The following is a 15,228-nucleotide window of genomic DNA, read 5'->3' on the forward strand; positions in this document are numbered from 1 at the left end:
AAAAAAATCTGAATATCTTAGTTTTGTCCAACTTTTTTTTTGTCAGTATATATAAGCAGTTATGCATTGGCAAACAAAAGTTAAAAAAAGACCCTGTATAAATTGTTAATCTTCTCAACTTAGAAAAACTGACTTTCTTCAAACGGAGGTTGAATATCTGCCTCTCTCTCAGTAAGAAGAGATAGGAAAAGAAACTTGGAATTGTCAGAAAGCTTAAATAAAATTGACCAACTTCTAAACAAACATTGCAAATACTTTGTGGTATGGATAGAATCAGTTTATTAAACAAATAAACAGAACAGTATCCTTATTTTTGGTGTCTTGGTAAAGACTTCAATCTTGTGGATTTTTTCAATTTAGGCCCTTGCTCTTGGACATCATAACTGTACTTATGTGGACTGCTTTTCCAGGGAGCCTCTTTAAAACTCACTTGTAAATACAAGAGCAAGGAAACCATAACAACCATGTTATCTGACCATAATGATAGGGATAGATTTCCAATTGCAGCCATGAGTTAAACGAAACACTCTAACTGTGAGGACTCCAAGATGTTTTTCCCTTAAGTTTGCCTAACATCACAGATCAGAAGGACAAAATTTGCTAACCTTAAGGAGCAAGTTGTAGATGTGAGAGCTTAAGCCCTGGTTTTGTACCCAATTAGGATCAGGTATATACATATTAGTTAAGTTCTTGTTATTTTTGAACAGCAGAAGCACAGTGACATAGAGATTGCATTAAGTTAAATTTAGGGAAAGTTTCTGATTACAGTGTGAATATCACTTTTTCTCTGCTTTGATTTTGGTAAATTGTGTTATTCTTCCCAAATGTCAAAGGAATAAAAAGAATTGTGTTTTAGACAGACTATTGCACTGTGAAGTTAAAATGGAAACTCATATTATAGACTTGTATAATTGTTTTACTTGTATTGTGATTTACTGTGAAAATAAAGATAAAAGGACATTTGAAATATAAGCAGAGGCTGGTCACGGTGGCTCATGCCTGTAATCCCAGCATTTTGGGAGGCTAAGGCAGGCAGATCACCTGAGGTTGGGAGTTTGAGACCAGCCTGACCAACATGGAGAAACCCCGTCTCTACTAAAAATACAAAATTAGCCAGGCGTGGTGGCTCATGCCTGTAATCCCAGCTATTTGGGAGGCTGAGGCAGGAGAATCACTTGAACTTGGGAGGCTGAGGTTGCGGGGAGCGGAGATCGTGTCATTGCACTCCAGCCTGGGCAACAAGAGCAAAACACCGTCTCAAAATAAAAAAAATTAAAAAAAGAAAGAAATATAATCAGAAAACTATATTATACCTTATTTTATAAAATTTTAGGAGAAACCTTAAAGCTTATTTTTATTTGGTTGTGCCTTAGAATACCTTTCTTTGTAAGGCACCGTAATAAAAAATATAAGCATTTATTTTATCCCAGGTAAGTTTTTTTTTCCTTTGGAAACAGTCTCATTCTGTCACCAAGGCTGGAGTGTAGTAGCACTATCTTGGCTCACTGCAACTTCCACCTCCCAGGTTCAAGTGATTCTTGTGCCACAGCCTCCCGAGTAGCTGGGATTACAGGTGTGTGCCACCACGTCCAGCTAATATTTTGTATTTTTAGCAGAGACAGGGTTTCGCTGTGTTGGCCAGGTGGGTCTTCAACTCTTGGCCTCAAGTGATCCACCTGCCTTGGTGTCCGTGTGGTGGGATTACAGGTGTGAGCCACCACACACAGCCTTAGGTAAGTTTTCTTAATAGATTTTAATTTTGAAATTTTAAAAGGACAAATTTATGTATTGATTTTCTTTCATTCATCATTGAAAACTCATTGAGAACCTATTGAGTTTCATTGAATGAAAACTCATTGAGAACAAAAATAGATTGGTTACCTACTATAATGCGAGTCATTCCATTAGCATCTAAGGACACATGATTTGCTCTCATGGAACTCATAAAGTAATATGAGGATTAAGAAACGTTATCAGAAAGTGGCTAGGCACAGTGGCTCATGCGTGTAATCCCAGCACTTTGGGAGGTCAAGGCAGGAGGATCACTTGAGCCCAGGAGTTCAAGATTAGCCTGGACAACAGAGTGAAATATTGTCTCCATAAAAAAATATTAAAAAGGAAAGTATCAGGAAGTGTTAATACCTATGCAGAGAATTATAATAGGGTGATATGCAGAGTTATCACAGGATGGCTGGAAAGAGAATACATGAATGTCTACTTTAGATTGGGGAATCAGGGAGCATCTCTGAAACGGAAACATTGAGTTAGTATACTTAATATGCAAGGAAAAATCTTTCTCATGGTTAATCTTTAAACTTTGTTTTCTTGTAATTAATTTTGCTTCAATTCTATCTCAAGTCCATATTTAAAGCAATGCTTTCCTGTCCAGTGAAGTTTTTCTTTTAAATTGACCCTGACTGCTTCCTACGTTTCAAGAATCGTTTTCTACATGGAAATTTAAATAGTCAAAATATATTATCTTTTGAATTTCTTTTAAGATGTATATGCTTAATAATTATTTAAGAGACTTGCTAAGGGTTTGTAATTTTTTATTGCACCTTTTTTAGTTTCTTTGATGCTTCAAAAATTTAAAATGTGATTAGATTGAATATGATGAAATTTTAGTTTTAATAAGAAAAATATTTTCTTAGCATTTACAGATGATAAATTCCTGGGACATTAGTTGTGACTGAAATTACTGAAGGATTTTTGAATTTCATGTGTTTTGGGTAGGAATCGAGTTTAGAGTTTGTGAGTCTGTTATCTGAAGGAGTAGGCAAGAAGATGATTTCAAGTGGACAGTTTGGGAACAACATTTAAGAATTAGAAACAAACAGGGTTCTAGAGCAGAAGGTGGGATGGAAGTAGTTGAGAAGGCAAAAATAGGAAGAAAATTCCATGTGAAAAATTTAATTTTGAGCTGCTCATGGTGGCTCACGCCTGTATTCCCAGCGCTTTGGGAGGTCGAGGCGGAAGGATCACTGGAGCCCAGGAGTTCAACACCAACCTGGGCAGCATAGTGGGACCTTGTCTCTACAAAAAGTAAAATAGTTTAGCTGCTTGTGATAGCACACGCCTGTAATCCTAGCTACTAGGGAGGCTGAAGCAGGAGGGTCACGTAAGCCTGGGAGGTTGAAGTTGCAGTGTGCTCTGATTGTGCTACTGCACTCCAGCCTAACAGCAAGACTCTCTTTCCAAAAAAAAAAAAAAAAAAAAGGAAATTGATTTTGATGAAATCCAATTTATCTTTTATCTTTTTTTTTTCCCTTTTCTGATTGTGCTTCTGGTGTCTTATGTAAGAACTCTGCCTTATTCCAGGTCATGAATAATTTCTATTACATTTTCTTTTAAAAGTTTAGTAGTTTATATTGTACATTTATAGACTTATGATCCACTTTGAGTTTACTTTTATAAAAGGTGTGAAGTTTAAGTTGAAGTTCATGTGTTTTGCATATGGATGACCAATTGCTCCAACACCAATTATTGAAAAGACTGTCTTTTCTTCATTGTTCCTTTTGCACATTTGTGAAAAATCAGATTGCTCTATTTATGTTGGTCTATTTCTGCACCTTATTCTGTTCCATTGAGCCGAGTGTTCTTTTGTAAATACTACTGTATCTTAATTATTGTAATTGTATAGTAATTTAGATTGGTTCTCAGCATGTTTAATATACTGTTCCAATATCATCTGGCCTACATACTTCTGGATGATTTGTTAACCTTATTATTGTTCCTCTGTAGGTAATGTGTCATTTTGTGCTGGCTGCACTCAAGATTTTTTCTTACTTTTGGTTGTCAGAGTTTGTATACATTTTGTTTGGTTTTCCTACTTATATAGCTTATTCGGTCTATAAATTAATGTTTTCTACTAAATTCGGGATGCTTTCGGACAAAATTTCTTCATATGTTTTTTCTACCCTTTTCACTTCTCTTCAGGGATTCCAATTACATGTATGTTTGACTTCTTAAATTGTCTCATAAATCCCTTTGGTTCTTTCATCTTTTTTTGTTGCTGTTGTTCTCTTTCGTTTTTCAGATTTGGTAATAGCTATTGGTTTGTCTATAAGTTCACCAATACTTTCTTCTACTGTCTCCAAGTTGCTGTTGAACCCATCAAGCAAATTTTGTTTTATTTATTGTGCTTTTCATTTCCAGAATTTATTTTGTCCACTTTTCTGTTGACATTCCCTCTGTTAATTTATTGATAACAGATATTCTTTTAATTCATTGAACATATTTCCTTTAAATATCTTGAACATAATTCATAATAACTGCCTTGATGTTTTTCTGCTAAACTCGGCATCTAGGTCTTCTTGGTGGCAATTTCTATTGACTACTTTTTACCCTGAGTAGTGGGTCACACCTGTTTTCTTCGTTTATTGATTTTTGGATGAAAACTGGATATTATAGGTAATATTTTATAACAACTCTGGATTTCTTTATGTTCTTCTGAGAAATATTGTGTTTTTGTGCTAGTGGGCAACTGACTTGCCTGAATTCCAACTTAATACTCTGTCTCCATTCTATGTTGGTATGCAATTGCTGATATCTGTTCTTGTGTCTTCCTTTGCTGCTTTTTTTAGCTGGATTTTTGTAGGTCTCCCCTCTGCCTGCCAAATTTGGTAGTCAGTCAAGAATTTGAGGAGAGATGGAGTTTATTGATTGTCCAACCTGTTTTTATATGGCAGTTCTCTTTTTCTAAAGAGTTAAGTGAGGTATTGTGATTGAATGATTATATACATTTTACTGCATATGAAAAGATTATGGATTTAGAAGAATTGCAATAAAGAAATTAACTGAATATTTTATTGCACAGGTGCAGCTGCTAGCAAGGAAAATCATCTTTTCATATTTAAACCTGCTAGTAAATTCAAAGAATGACCTGGCTGTGGCTCATATTCTCAATATTCCTGATAGAGGATTAGGAAGAGAAGCCTTCACTGATTTGAAACATGCTGCTCGAGAGAAACAAATGTCTATCTTTTTGGTATGGATGTGTGACATGTTCAAAATTAAGACTCCTTGCACAGTGGATCCATGGATCCTAATATGCTTGTAACTAGGATGAAACAACTTTTAAGTGGTTAATTTATGTTTTACCTCTGTATTTGAAAATCCATGGTATTTTAATTTTTTACCATATCCTTCAAGTTTGGTAAAGGAGAATTTCTCTAAAGCAGTGTTTCCTTACATATGTTATGTATAGTGCTGGCCCTGATAAATTCTCTGTGAATAAATGTTTCCAATGTCAAAACATTTCTGTTAAATGTTCTTTGAATAAATATTTCCAAGGGCAAAATGTTTAGAAGTAGTATATACCCTTGTTCGTTATACATAGTCCATGATTGTCTATAAGAGCTCTGAGGAAGTCCTGCCATAAAGAAATCTGCTTGTAGCCAATTAAGCTTGTTATTTAATCTGTTGTTTCCTAATTTATTTGACCGTGGAACTTTCCCCTAAATTACTGACATTTCACAGGATTTGTCTTTCTTAAAATGTACCTTGGAACATTTCATCTTTGATTGAAACACTCTTATGTACAGCTATCACATATGTATTTTTATCATTGTAAGGACAAGTCTTTTGAACTATACATGATCCCAGGATGGGAAAGCTGGATAGAACTTAGTGATTATCTAGTCTATATTTTTATTTTACAAATAGAGAGGCTGAGGTTTGGAAGTGTTAAATTGCCCAAACAATTCACCTGTTTAACACAACAGATCAGTTGACACTAAAAATTCCCTTGTTCCATGTAACATTTTCAATAGCTAGTAGTCAACTATGTTAGAATATATTCATAAATGAGTTATTTATAGTCAATAATACATTCTAACTAATATACTTTAACTCTTAATTTGTCCTCTAACTCAGCTCCTCAGTCTCAATCTGCAGCTGGGTGTCATTGCCACCACACTTGCTAGCATGAATTCTGCATGGCATTTGTTTCTTTGGTTATTTGCTTCTGACTCAACGTGTGTCATGAGCCATAAAGTATGCTTCCCCTTTTAACTGTATACCCAGAATTATATAGATTTACTTAGCTTTATGAAGTAAATTACAGTTTTAATTTAATAAATCACTGGACATAACTTATCCATTTGTTTTAATTCATAGGTGGCCACGTCATTTATTAGAACAATAGAGCTTGGAGGGAAAGGTTATGCACCACCACCATCAGATCCTTTAAGGACACATGTAAAGGGATTGTCTAATTTTATTAATTTCATTGACAAATTAGATGAGATTCTTGGAGAAATACCAAACCCAAGGTAATGACTTTTGATATATTACAAATATGTTATTAATCTATCTTTAAAACTTTATAGAATTGGGTAGAAATAACAGATATTGAAATGACCAAGCATCAGACCAAACGGTGGGGAGAAGAAACAAAATCTGTATGAATAAATTACAATCATATGACCTTACCTCCTAAATTTCTGCCTGTGATTCTGAGTTTTTGCCAAAGTCAAAAGTCATGTCCATACTAAATTGATTAGAGAAGAGAGTTAGCATTTATTTTATCGGATGAAATAGATTTTGAGGACTGGAAATGAGCAAACAGATAATTTCTGTGTATGTATTTAGCCAAAAAGGAAACTGATATCAAGAATGAGTAAGAAAATTAACAAAGATATGAAATCCCTATTCTATTTTCTGTTATTTTCATTTTCTTATGTGCAAATCTTTGGTTCAGCTGGGATTTGTTTTATATGACATTGGAGGTAAGAGATTTTAAAATCTGATAGACCCCCATTTGTAATATTGGTGTATTAAGTGGTGAGTAAGTCTTGGGGGCAGAAGTGGATTGTATTTGCTAGCAATCATGGTGGATCGTTGTCAATTTGGTTGGTATCCTGTAACATAAATAAACATAATAAAAATAGCTGATATTTATTGAACACTTGTTATATGTCAGACATTGCGCTAAGTTCTTTACTTAGATTATCATTTGATCATTACAACAACCTGACTTGATAGATACTATTACTATCCCTAATTTAGAGGTGAAGAAATTAAAACACAGGGATCAAGTAACTTGCCCTAGGTTATAGTAAGTAGCAGAGTAGGGATCTGAACACAGTCAGTTCTGACCCTGGCATCCATTCTGTTAATGACTATATCTTGTTCCATGAAACTTCATTCCATTCTAAGATTCTAAGAAGGATTTTTTTCAGGGTTTTATTCTGAATTGCATTCTGTCTTCTCATATGGATATCCATTACAAAGAAGTAAACTTGGAAGAGGGTTTTGAAAATAACTTAGAGACAAAATAAGTGACATCTTCTGAACTTCCAGATAATATATTGGGGGCCATTTCTATTGAAATATCATATATTTAATTTAAAAAAATTTTTGGTAAGGCAATATAGATATATTTTGTTAAAGTCAAGTGATACTACAGTCATCTGCAGTTTTTTGCCCTTGAAGATATTCCTTCTGGAGAGTCCCCTGTCGTCTTTATTCAGTCTTTGCTTTTGCTTGCTGGGCCTGTGTCAGAGTGACAACCATGAACCTTCATCCTCACCTTGTGAAACAGTCTCTGCCTCTTTCCTGACTCTTATGACTTTACTTTTAATTGTTAAACCCCTTATTTTGCTCAAGTAGCTTTCTCAGAAAAGTAAATGGTAAGCAAATATTTTATGTTAGTCTCACATTTGATTGTATATGATTTTATGTCATGTTTCATTTATTTCTCTAAGATTATTATATTTAATGTAAAAATATTGTTATCTGCTTCCTGAATGGTCTTTGTTTTATCTAAATTGGATGCTTTTCTGTTTTTTACTTTCTTTCTTTTGCCCTCTTTCATGGTAGAGGTGTTCCCACAATGTGTGGTGATTCTGAACTGTCCTTTCATATTTAAGAGTGAGGCCGTATAGAGCTGATTAGTAGCTCTGTATAGTGGGCTTATTTATAGCATGCTGCCCAGTTGGCTCTTTTGTTGGGGACTTACTCTCCAAATGTCAGTAACTTTAGATCTTTTCTTCGGGACTTTCCCAAAAATTTCCACAGAGGAATCTTTTAATCTCTGAAAGCTGTAAATCTGGCTAGCAATATTCTGGGATTTGAGATAGGTCCAGGTTGATGCTGAGTCTCACGGTTCCGTATGTAGACTTACTCAATTCCTTTGTTTTTAGTCCTGCTGCCCCTGGGTCTGGACCCTCTCTTAGTTTCTTTAGAACAGTCCTGCTTCCCATGCTGAGGTGGGAGAGAAGCGCTAGCCTGACTGCTCAGAATAGAGAGAGAATGGGGGTATAATATTCCTTATGGAGACTGTCAACTAGCTTTTCTGTTTTCAACCCCATCTTTACATAGCCTTCAGTACTGCCTTCAATTTCTGATTAATTTCTGAGTTTACTTCTTACTGATGTTCCTCTTAGCGGTTACTTAGGTTTTAGCTTTTGTATTCTGGGTAGTTAGTTATGACTCAACCATCTGTTTTCATTTTTTTGTACTTTCATGAAATGCCTCTACTCTCATCAGCTGTTGTTTCCTCTCTCATTCTCTTTTTCTTCATAGATGGAAACTTTTTTGTTTTTTGCTTTTTTGTCATTTTAGTGAAGTTTCGTGAAAGAGCAGAGATATATGTGTATGTTCTATCCAATATGGTTTGTTATAATTGCATTCCTTTTGGAGGAATTTCTGGTTGTGGTCAACAGGGTAGAAGTATATTTATTTTAGAGGCATGCAGGGTGAGGGAATAGACTTCTTCAACTTAGCAGCCGTTTATTTTGGATATCCCATGTGGTTATAATGAACAAGTATCGTTTAGAGAAGGTCTTGAGGAAGTGAGTATCTAAATAGTGAATGTCTTCAATTGGGTGTCTGAATAGTCCACTTGAGCAATTTTTGTTCTCTTTTTTGTGGTGATTTGTTTATTTGTTTTTGTTCTGTAGTAGGTATAGGTTTGTTCTATAAATAAAAAAGTAAAATTATTAAAAACTAAAAACATATACATTATGCATATCATAATAGATATTAATAGAAGGTATACAGAGGAAAGGGCAATTGACCTGGTTTGTGGGAGCCAGGGATAAGGGTGTCAAGAATGCTTATCTGGATGGGTGTTACACAATTTTGAAGGATGAACTTGAAGGAGTTAACTAGACATGGTGGGTGGGAAAGTGGATAACCCATTCGGACATTGCTTCACTGGTTATTCATTTTACCTTATAATTTCAACCTCTCCCTTTACTAGTACTTTAGCCACAGTCTATAAGCTTATAAGAAAAAAACAATAAACTGTCTTCTCTGTTTCTTCCAGTTCCTTCTCCTTCCATTTACAGCTCAAATTCTTAAAGAAAATACTTTCCATTTTTCTGATTCCCTCTTTGTAATTATTTAATGTATATTTCTCAATAGACAGTAAACTCAGTGAGAGTTTATTGGTTTTCTTCACTAATATTCCCTAGCCCTAGCACAATTTTTGCCAGAATAGACAGTCAATATTTATTTGATTGTCTGTACTTGACTGATTTATACTCCTTCACTTTTTCCCTCTACTGAAGCTATTCTGCCAGTGGTCACTTGTGATCTTCTAATTGTCATAGTCTGTGGTCTCTTTTGAGTCTCCAAATTTAGTCATTTCCTACTGGAACTCTTTTTTCCTATAACTTCTGAGATGTCATTCTCTTATTTTCCACCGACCTCTTCTACTATATATATGCAAATTCTTCTAAATCTATATTTCAGTGAAATTTGAAACTCTTTCCTGAGTTTCAGAAACATATCCTCAGCTATCTTTAAGATGGTGCCTCACAGGCAACTCATATATCCTAAACTAAATTTTCATCTTTCTCTGCAAAACTGCTTCTCCTCCTGAAGTGATGAAGCCTGTCTCTCTCCAGCTCCCAAACAAGAATCTGGGGCATATCCTAAATGCATTCACTCAGTAAGATCCGTCACTTTTTCTTACTTCACATATTTTATGTTCTTTCTCCTCATCTCTTCCTATAGCTACTATTTTATTCCCAGTGTTTACTGTTTCAGACTTTCATCCTTTGTTGCCTGGACCTTTTCACAGACAACCGAGTTGTCTGTTCTGCCTCCAGTCTTAAGTTGCCCTGTCCTGTCGTCCTCATTGCTGCCAGAGTGATTTTTCTGAAACAGCAAATGTTACTCCCATAGTTAAAACTTTTCAGTGATTCCATATTTGGTACAGGATAAAACTCCAGGAACCTCAATATAATACACAAAACTGTCTATGCTCTCACTCCTGTCCATCTCTCACTCTGGCCTCTTTATCCTCCTCGTCTCTCTCAACCTTAAAACTTAGAGATAAAAATGTATTTAGCTCTTGTATCTAAGGAAAAGTTTATCTACTTATTTTAAAATAGAAAAATTACAGTAATCTCTGAGCCCAAGGAAGGGTGGGATAGACAGACTGGGAAGAAATAAAGAAAAAGAATTGATTCTTACACTCATCGCCCCACTGCCAGCTTTTCATGAGGCCATCTTAGCTATAGGTGGCTGCATTTCTACACTTTGCCAGTAGGTGACACCATAAAATGCATAGTGTACTTTCACCTGAAAGATGTCTTGAATGAGATGTTTCAAGTTATATCAATTAATAGTTCCCTGTTGTTTAGAAGTTGAAAATTCTGTATTTCACATTTATCACACAACTTTCGAATGCACATTTACATTATACTGTCATGCACCACGACGAGAATATGCTCTGAGAAATGCATTGTTAGGCAATTTAATCATTGTACAAATATCATAGCCTGTGCTTACACAAACCTGGATGGTATAGCCTGCCACACACACAGGCTATCTGGCATAGCCTGTTGCTGCTAGGCTACAAACCTGTATGGCCTGTTAACTGTATCAGATACTGTAGACAATTATAACACAATGGTATTTGTGTGGCTAAGCATATCTAAACATTGAAAAGGTCCTGTTCAGAATGCAGTATAAAACATAAACATAGATACGCATAGGGTACTTGCCATGACTGGAGTTTGCAGCACTTGAAGTTGCTCTGGATGAGTTGAGTCTTGTAGACTTTATACACATTATAAACCTAGACCACACTAAATTTACAGAGCAAATTTTTCTTTCTTCAAGAATAAATTACTCTTAGCTTGCTCTAACTTTGTGAACTTTAAACTTTTTTGACTATGAATATTTTAAAATTTTGAAACTTTTTGACTCTTGTAATAACACTTAGCTTAAAACACAAATACATTGTCCAGCTGTACAAATTTTTTTCTCTGTATCCTTATTCTATATGCTTTTCTCTCTGTAAATTTTTTTTTTCTTTTTAAACTTTTTTGTTTAAAATTAAGACACAAACATACACATTAGCCTAGGTCTATACAGGGTCAGGATTATCAATATGACTGTCTTCCACCTCCACATCTTGTCCCACTGGAAGATCTTCAGGAGCAATAACACCCCTGGAGGTGTCATCTCCTGTAGTCACAACACCTTCTTCAGGAATACCTCCTGAAGGACCTGCCTGAGGCTATTTCACAGTTAGTGTTTTTTTTTTCTTAATAAGTAGAAGGAGTACACTCTAAAATAATGATAAAAGGTATAGCAAATACATAAACCAGTAAGATAGTCATTTATTATAATGACCAAGTATTATGTATTAAACATAATTATATGCAGCATACTATTATATGATTGGCAGCATGGTAGGTTTGTTTACACAGGTATCACCACAAACATGTGAGTGATATGTTGAGCTATGATGCTACGATGTTACATCACTAGGCGATAGGAATTTTTCAGCTCCATTATAATATTATGGGACTACCATCGTATATGTGGTCTGTTGCTAACCATAATATTATTATACAGCACATAACTATATTGGACTAAATATACATGTATGGAGTGTTAAATCTCATTGAAATTATTCAGTCTAATCTCCTAATGTTAACATTTTTCTTGTTTAAAATATTTAAGAAATACTTTTCATACATTTTATGTGGCACCTTTAATTACATTTAATTTTTAAGGGTGAAATTTACTTCAACAAATAGTTATCAAATTCTTGAGTGTGGTATGGAAAAAGTAGTCACTTTATTCAGGAAATTGAAGATAGTCAGTAATTACATTAAAGTATTACCAATCATTTGCCTGTATTATTGCTCAGTGTTCTCTTCCAGTTACTTTATTTTGGTACAAGCTTGGGGATTCGGTTGTGCTTTTCATCAGCAGCCTCGTGTTTCTCTTCCTGCCCTAGGGCATTGGTGTGATGCAGTTAGGAGTTAGGAGCTCAGTTTGCCTCTTCTCATCTAAATTCTCCTATTAATGTTTATCCAGAATCACCATAATATATCTTCTGGGAAGCACTCCTGAATACCTCCTCCTCTGTCTACTTCCCCACTCAAACTTGTCTATACTTTCAGTAGTTCATTGTACCATAATCACTTGTGAGCTCTTAAAGAGAAAGATTTTATTCATTTTTTATTGCCAGTGAACAGCATAAATATCCTCATGTCATTTTAGTTAAAACTTCTGGAATTTCTAGGCTCTAGAAGCAAGGATTTGAATTAAGCCACTGTGTTGCTGAACAGATATTAGAAGCCAACCTAATGGTGGCTCTAGAAGTGAGTATATAGTAATAGTCAGAGCACTACTGTTTGGGGTATTTTGCCATGGGTTCAAAATGTTGACCTTGGCAAGTCTCTGAAATACAAGTCTTATTTTTTCCTAAATACAATTCAGCCAGTGAATTACATCATCTTTAAAATTTAGCATTTTGTCTTGTAGAAGGAATGAGAAAAGAGGTCAAAGGTGACTTTCCTAATATCATTTGAAGCATATTTTTTCTTCTTATAATTGGCACTAAGACACTTGCAGATTTTATTAACCATTTGAATCTTTTCCAAAACTCTTTTCTATTAGAGGTTAATTCCCAGGAAAAACATATAATGTTAATTATGTTTTCATTTTGGCTACATTTCATCCAGTTCACAGCTGAAAAAGGAAGTCCTCATATATGTGAAAGAATTCCTAGGGTCTACTCAGACTTCTGATTACAGAAGTATGGCACACTAGGCCCCCAGATTGATTCTTCCATTGAAAATAATTAATAATGTTGGATAGTATATTTCAAAAATGCTTCTTAAATGCATTGGTAAGTAGGCAAATGTAATGAAAATACAGGTCAAAAATAGGTGAAGGAGGAAAGCCAAAGAGGCAAGTCAAGAAGGGAAGCCAGCTTTTAGCCCAGGAACTGGCCAGCATGGAGAGATAAATAGGAAACACATACCCACTCTACAGGGTGAATCCCTCAGTGTAAAAATAAACTAAGAATAAGGGCTTTAATTTGACAAAAGTGTTTCTATAAAAACCTACTTAATGTTAAAATGTTTTAGCATTCTGCTTAAGAATAAGACAAGAGTACCTGCTGTCATCATTTCTTTTCAACATAGCATGAGATGTCCAATTCAGTGTAGTAAGACAAAAAGAAATAGATATAACAATTGAAAAGATAAAATTCTATTTGATGACAATATGACTAATTATATAGAAAACTCCAAGAATCTAAAGGCAAATCATTACAATTGGCAGTACAGTTTAAGAGTGTTGCTGGACACAAGGCCAATAAACAAAATGCAGTTGGATTTCTGTATCATTACTAAACAGAAGGATTTAAAAAAAAAAAGCTTCAAAAATATAAAATACATAGAATAAATCTAGTAAAAACCATATTAGCTTATTCTCCCTTGAAAGGTTCAGACTGAACATGAAAGTCCCTGCTTGTCCTCTTCCACCTTGCTGCTAGCCCCGAGCTTTGTATCCTGATCACAGTGTTACTAGAGATGTTTGTCCTCAGGATGATATCCTGCTGGCTTACTATGCACAGCTTTCAACTTACCATGCCAGGTCTGGTTGGTTTCTTTTTGAGGGAGAGATTGGGTGGTACTTGAAGATTTTTGTCTATTCAGTGATATGTTCTTCAGGGTATCTAGTATGCCATTGTGTAAGTAGACACCGCCTATGTACTTTTGTATTGCAGATAATAATATGAATAGTAAAATATATATCATTTCTCTTACTATTAAAAACTTTAGATTGTTGCATGTGATAGTATTCATTTATTCAACAAACATACGTCAATCATCTCTTCTGTGTGCCAAATGTAAACTGACAGTATGAAGATTAGTAAAATATGATTGCTTTCTCAAGGAGCTGATTTTTTCATGACTTCTTTCTCACCCTTGCCTAATCATAAGAATCACCTGTGGTACTTTTAAAACAATGCAAACATTCAGTGCTCTTCTCTGGAGATTGTACTTCCATAGGATGGGATCTGGAGTTGATGTTTTAAACAAATGCTGGATATGAGTCTGATGATCAGGAAAATACATTGTCATCATACACTAAGTCTCTCTGCAGTTTTCTTCTAACTTTCCTCTTCTATCTGGACCAGCTATTTAAATATTTCTAGCTTGTTAGGGAACCTGGCATTTCTGTAAAACATACAATCTGGCAATAAGGCAGCGAGAGTGAAAACTTCATTTCATAATTTCCTTTATGCCTCTACAAAAGAGAAGTTCAATAGCATACCCAAGGTTGAAAGTGGCAGAGCTGTGATGTGGGCTCAGGCAGCCTGACTTCAAGGTCTGTAGTCAGACTACACCAGTTTCTCATTTGGCATTGTGTAGCCTTTCCAGTGATACCTCTAGGGATGGGATTGCCTGGCTTTAAAAGAGAATCCTCTTCTATTGGACACACCTCATTTCTTCCTTAAAATGGACCAGAATCCTTCCTCTTATATGTTTCTCACATTTGTCCTTTAGAGCAGAAGCTGCAACCCAAACTCTTAGATTTAGGTGTGGTATAAAGAAGTATCAATTTCTGGTTTTTAAAAATACTTATCTATTGGCCATAGTTGATCCAGTTTCTTGTTTGCTTTAGGTCAGTACTAACTTGCTTAGTTTCCTCTTCCATATAATAAGCTTTTACTTATTAGAATGCAATATCATGTTTTTCAGATCAGTTTCCTTCCTCCTTGTCTCTTCCCTCACAGAGAACACCATGTGTTCTTGGACAAACCATTTAACCTTTATGGGACTCAATTTTCTCATTTGTGATTTAGGGATAATAATACCAACTTACTGAATTGGTTTTAAGATTAAATGAATGTAAGAGTCTAGGTATTCGATGAGAGGTAACTGTTTTTGTTATTTTAGTTGTATCTAAAGGTATGTATTTTAAATATTTTGAATGTATACAACCACTTCCAAACCTGTTATA

At 34.9% G+C, this 15,228-nt stretch overlaps 1 protein-coding gene across 4 annotated transcripts in view; it reads left to right on the top strand.

Moving 5' to 3' along the window:
- Window positions 1-15,228, top strand: part of PARPBP (PARP1 binding protein) — a 73,370-nt gene that overhangs the window by 33,057 nt on the left and 25,085 nt on the right. For 3 of the 4 annotated variants that reach the window (XM_017893450.1, XM_017893449.1, XM_017893451.1), the window contains exons 5-6: window positions 4,817-4,987; window positions 6,118-6,272. In XM_017893450.1, the coding sequence (XP_017748939.1) occupies window positions 4,817-4,987; window positions 6,118-6,272 (326 nt within the window). Of the gene's footprint in view, window positions 1-4,816; window positions 5,300-6,117; window positions 6,273-15,228 lie in introns of those variants that run through there. The other variant, XM_017893452.1, reaches the window with a different exon arrangement.

The sequence above is a fragment of the Rhinopithecus bieti genome, unplaced genomic scaffold, assembly GCF_001698545.2.
Source record: "Rhinopithecus bieti isolate Rb0 unplaced genomic scaffold, ASM169854v2 scaffold_23898, whole genome shotgun sequence".
NCBI lineage: Eukaryota > Metazoa > Chordata > Mammalia > Primates > Cercopithecidae > Rhinopithecus > Rhinopithecus bieti.